Raw genomic sequence first — 6,000 nt, 5'->3', positions numbered from 1 at the left:
CGTGGCCTAGCAGGAAGCGGCGTGACCTGTACCCGCAGCACTGCCGTAAAGTCGGTTCATGTAATGATGAATGGCCGAGGATGGAATCCAGAAATACCCCTACGTAATCCCCTCCCTGAACTGTCTAAAATCAGTGGTTCCCAAACTTTTTTGAATCACGGCACCCTAGAGTATCAGAATATTTGTCAGGGCACCCCATGGCCAAAAGTTTGTTACCAAGAATAAAAAAAAATAAAAAAATTAAATAAGTTGTGCTTAACTGTCGTGCTTAGGTCCTGTTACAGTATGTGGTGAAGAAAATGATTCACTTCTGTTTATCCACATATGTTATATTATCATTGAAAACCACAAGCACTGATTTTGCCTATTACATTGACCATAAACAATTTGAATTGGTTCTGGACCACTAACCTGAGGCACCCCTGCAAGTTCTCCGAGGCACCCCAGGGAGCCACGGCACACAGTTTGGGAACCAGGGGCAAACGCAGGATTTTCAGAAGGGGGTTTCCAGAGAGGGGAGGAGTAAAGCACGGAGATGGGCACTTAGGTGACCCAGTATATGCTGGGTCAGTTAAAGTATTATAGATAGACAAAATGTATATAAATAATATTAATAATAATTATATATATACAGGGCAGCCGAGAGGAATTCCGGGCCCCGGTAAAAATTTTGGGGCATGGCCTAAATGTTGGAGGTGTGGGCACCTCCCGCACTTAGGCCACGCCCCCAAAATGTTTTAAGTAGGGTGAAAGAAAACTCTAAAAACTGTAATCTCAGCAGCAGCACACATGCACAGCACATGCTGTAGAAGTGTGTGCTGCTGTTGCTACCCGGGCGGGACGGAGGGGGAAGGGAGGGGTCGGACCAGGGCCCCTGCGGGGCCCCCCCAGCAAGCCTGGGCCCGGGTAATTTGTACCCGCTCCCCGCCTCTCTCGGCTGCCCTGTATATATATATATATGTGTGTAAACATATATATGCACACACTCACACACACACACAGATATATATATATATGAACCTTGAACCCAGTTTATATATATATATATACACATACATAACAGCAAGGTAGACCCCTGGGCATAGCAATGTATTGGGGCCCCTACCAATCCTCCAGCGATAGGGGTAGGGGGTGCTATGAGCGGAAGCTTGGATGTCCTGCGGGTGGTAGGGGGTATTATATCAACCGCTCAGCATGTAGGGCCTGGATCAGTAATTTCCACTAATTGCCCCTTTACTGCACAGATAGTGGGAGATGGGGTGGGAGAAGGGGGCATTGGGCTGAAGGAAGGGGCCCTGATACATAACTTTCAGGGTGGTAGAGGATGTTTAATACGCAGAGGATGGGTGTATAGTGGAGTGGGCTTATTATTCATAATTTTCTGGTGGGAGGACAGCTTGCGTGACTGCAGATATCTCCAGTTCCCGGAAATAGATTTCTTAGCTTTTAATGGAATTAAAAACTAGAGAATCCCACCTACCAAATGGTACAGGGGATGAGGGGATCAGAGTTCAGGAGGCAGAGCAATCTGCCAACGAGTATATAAAACGACATACCAGGTGTGTGGAGCTGGAGCAGTAACTAGCTGCTGGAAGGCTGATATCTCTGGTTCTGGGAACAGTAGAGACAAGCTTCTAGTGTCCTTCAAAGGGGGAGAGTCCCAGCTTTTGGAATATACCCTCAGAAAAACTCTAAGTCAGAAAGAACCTGAAATATCTGACTGGGAACAGCAATTAATAGGCTTGGATGGAGACCACTGCTTTGAAGTCAGATATCTCCGGTTCCCAAGGGCCGATTTTTAACATTCTTGTACCCTTGGAAAGAGGGGACCCTCAGCTTTCAGCCTTGAGCCCTTAGACTCCTAGGGCGGTTTCTGGGTACTGAGAAACCCCCCCTGCGTGCGCTACTGGGAACCACTGGTCTAAATACATTTAACAGTGTGTATTTTAGGCAAGCTGTAGTTATGTATGTATTCTCTGTATACAATGTATAATGTAGTTGAATATTTGGTAACTGTATTTCCATCTGTTCCACCTTTTATTTACCTGTGCCAACAAGCAGTGCAGCACTAGATCAGATACCTGCCTGGACCAGCCAATAACAAGAGCTCCAGAAACCTGACACTCCTCTTGTGCAAAGTGCACTGAAGGAACATAACCAGGAAACTGCAGCTTTCTCCTTACTTATTATTGTACACTCCATGTAGTAGTGGGAAGTACAAGATGGGCAACAATGGCAGCAGCACCCACAGTTTCTGGCCTCTCACGTAAGTAAGCAGCTTGGGGTGGGCGCTGGGGGAGCCTATCAGGCACAGTGACTGTACTGCAGAGCTGCCTGGTGTAGTGATTGAATGATCTCCTGAGCTGGAATACACACACACCTGTTGCTGTTACTGAGTGTGTGTGTGTGTGTGCAGAGACAGACAGGGATTTGCCTGCAGCTGTAGTGTGTAGACATGTTCAGCAGGTGATCATAACATTTCTTTCCTTTACAGTTTCTTAACAATTTATCTCAATCCTGGAGAGTTTGAGGCTAGATTGAAATAGATCGGATATATAAATTATATTTATAACCTTGTCCCGAGGTTGTTTGGCCACTGACAAGTTACACGCAGTTATTATTAATAGATGATATGTTTCATCTCTCCCCCCTTTAGTGTACATGGTTTTGTCCATTAGAGTATTTGCTTCTTTTGCGAGTGGTTGTCCTCATTGTTGGGTGGAGGGGAGAGAGAGGTTGTTACACACTAGCAGAACAATGACCACAGCCAGATACTTTTACTTGCTGCAGTTATCCACAATGACTCATGTCTGCATGTACAGGGAAGTGTATGGGTACAGTGCTATGCATATTGCTGGACTTTAAGGCAAGATTTACCCATAATATTACTAGATACCAATGTATTGCCATTTGTCGAGATGTACTAAGCCTAGAAATGGAGAGTGATAAACCACCAGCCAATTGGTGCCTAACTGTCATTTTTCTAACAATCTAGATCAATGGTAGCCAACCCTAGCCCTCGAGAGCTACCAACAGTTCACATTTTCCAGACAACCTAGCTGCTGCACAGCTGCACTCATAAATCACTGACACATTTTAAAAGATCCACAGATGGAGCTAATTAGCTCACTTGTGATTCTGAGAGGAGACCTGCAAAACATGCACTGTTGGTAGCTCTCGAGGACTAGGGTTGGCTACCCCAGATCTAGATTCTAGAACATGGCAGTTAGGAACTGATTGGCTGGTACTTTATCACTCTCCATTTTATCACCTTTCAAGCTTAGTACATCTGCCCTATTCAGCCTGATTATAGCTTGGCTTTGTATTTTCTATTTGCAATAATGAGTAGTTACTTAAGTATTTAAATAAATGCTTTTACTGTAGTTTATACCCCTTTTACATCTCCGCAAAAACCTGGGTCAGCAAAGGTGTAGTCCTGACCTGGGTTGAACACGTCTAGTACGCCGGCTCCCGTTTGGGGTAAGCCCAGCCGTTTGGGGTAAGCCCAACCTCCGGACCGCAGCATCCTGCGGTCAACATGTACTATGCAGACAGCAGCGTAGGCAGGGAGGAGGTGAATGGATGCCTGTGTGTGACATCCATTCACCTTGCGAACGGGGGCTGGGGGTGCACGGGGGCTGGGGGTATCCGAGCAGCTTCCCTTGGTGGCGATCGGCAGTACCGGCAGGATTGATTGCGGTCCTGGTTCTTGGAGATGATGTCATCTCCAAGTGCCGCCTCTGTCACTGCGGGTAGGCACCGCAGTGTAAACGGTGCAAATCCCGGATCCAACCTGTCTTGGATCCGTGTTCCAAATGCCAGGTCGGATCCGGGATTTTAGGTGTAAAAGGGGTATTAGATAATACAGCTCAGGTTGTTGCAATTGTGAAATAAATGGGAACTAGACATTTTTGTGCTCTGTGCCAGAGAGAGGAATTGGTGCCCCCTTGTACTTAAAATACTGTGTACCAAAGGCACGGGCAAAAATTTAGAGGTGTGGCTTCATAGGGTAGGGGCACGGTCACATAATAGTACCAATTCACATTACACCACAAAGTAGTGTCCGTTATTCACATTGCACCACACAGTAGTGCCACTTGGACACATTGCAGCAGATAGAGCCCCTTAAGCACTTTGTGAATGTTGGGCACAAAAGACTAATATACAGTATATGCTCCATTCCATCCAACCCAAAGTCTATAATATGCCACATGGCAGGGGGTGATGGGAGAGGTAAACATTGACAGAAATAGGGTGGTGGGAAGAGTCGTGGGTGTTAAGGAAAGGTAACTGGTAGAGAAAGTGAGTGACAGGCAGTGAGGAAGAGGTGACAGGGAGAGGCAGTAGGTGTGACAGTGAGAGAGTGAGAGGGAGAGGTTTATAGGGAATGGCAGTGGGTGACACCAGCATTAATGTTACAGGCATTGAGTTATAGCAGTGTGAGGATGACAGATAGCGGGTAACAGCAGTGGGTGCCAGGCAGCAGGTGACAGCTGTGTGAGGGTGACAGGCAGCGGCATACCTCCCAACATGACCCTCTCCAGGAGGGACACATTGCTCTGCTCCTGCACTTCCCTCTATATTTATAATTACCATCACCTGTGTTGAAACACCTTTCTTAAAAATTTACCTGTTCAACACAGGTGATGGTTATCATACATTGATACCCCTTTCAGAGAGGGAAGTCCAGGAGCAGAGCATTGTGTCCCTCCTGGGGAGGGTCATGTTGGGAGGTATGTAGCGGTAGAATGCCGGCACCGCATTCAACCTTCAACATAAAGCATTTTTGCTGTTTCAGCATTATAACTGTGAACACGATGCAGAGACTGGTACAATACAGTAGCCCAAAATCTGCTGTTGCTATGGCTGCCATCATAAATTGTGGGGCCCAGGACTAACAAAACAGACAAAGTTCCCATTAACTTCATTAACTTCTTGATACCCTGATGCGCCTGGGGAGACCACCGTTGTCCATAGCAATGACTGCACTACTCTACCTCTACATTGCTTCAAGAGAAACTTTGTTTATGATAAATTATACTTGAGGTGTGGTCACCTCCCACGATTAGGCCATGCCCCCAAAATTATTACGGGGAATGTGGAAAAAAACCTCTAAAGTTGAGTGGGGAGTGTTATTATCCCCCCCACCCCTTCAGCAGCAGCTCAACACACCTACAGTATGTGCTGTGCTGACAGCAGGCTCAGCATGAGCTCTCATGCTGTCAGTGAGACGCTCATGCTGAGCCTGCTGTCAGTACACCACATGCTGTACGTGTATGCTGCTGCCACCCGGGAGGGACAGAGGGGGAGGTGGTCGGACCATGGCCCCTAACCGGGCCCCTCCAGCAAGCCCAGGCCCGGGTAATATACCAGAGATGGTCGCTGATGAAAAGCAGCTGATTGCCGGGGAGGCCGCTGGTCACAGGAGCATCTGCGTACACACAGGAATATGGTCGCTTAGCAACCATGGCCTGTATTCAGTGTTGGTCGTTAGGACCATTCTGTCTAAAACAGCATTTTTTCCGCCTGAAAAAAAAGTCTAGATGAATTGTAGTATTCACTATCATTTTTTCTAGACAGTCTAAACCATTTCGCCTGTCAACTCATTTCGTTTGCCTCGCCTGTCTAAATGAGTCATTTAGACTTTTTGTTTCACTTTGTCTAAACTCAGCCATGTTAATCTGATTTAGCCTATTCAGTGTGTGATTGTCTAAATGGATTCTACAGCTTTCAGGCAGGCTTTAGACAAAGTGAACTAGACAATTTCTTCTGTCGGGACTGCTCTACAAAACATAAAATATTATTTTATTTATGTAGTTTTTTACATGATTCAATGTCATTTATTTTAATTTTTTTTATAAATATATTTTGTATAATTATTATTGCTCATATGAATATATTTAGATTTTTTTTTAATTTTTTTTTCCTCTACCCATGTTGCATTGTCTTTCCCAGCATGCAGTGTTGTACCCATGTGATAATTTTTACCCATGATTCTGT

At 45.8% G+C, this 6,000-nt stretch overlaps 1 protein-coding gene across 1 annotated transcript in view; it reads left to right on the top strand.

Moving 5' to 3' along the window:
• Positions 1 to 2,116: 2,116 nt before the first annotated feature.
• Positions 2,117 to 6,000, top strand: part of LOC146042930 (uncharacterized) — a 41,734-nt gene continuing 37,850 nt past the window's right edge. The window contains exon 1 of the mRNA XM_083163215.1: positions 2,117 to 2,266. Within this exon, the coding sequence (XP_083019341.1) occupies positions 2,223 to 2,266 (44 nt within the window). The 5' untranslated portion in view covers positions 2,117 to 2,222. The remainder of the gene's footprint in view (positions 2,267 to 6,000) is intronic.

Source organism: Crinia signifera, chromosome 19 (assembly GCF_055691185.1).
Source record: "Crinia signifera chromosome 19, ASM5569118v1, whole genome shotgun sequence".
Lineage (NCBI taxonomy): Eukaryota > Metazoa > Chordata > Amphibia > Anura > Myobatrachidae > Crinia > Crinia signifera.
The sequence above is the reverse complement of the archived record's forward strand: the minus strand, read 5'-3'. Positions and strand labels throughout refer to the sequence as shown.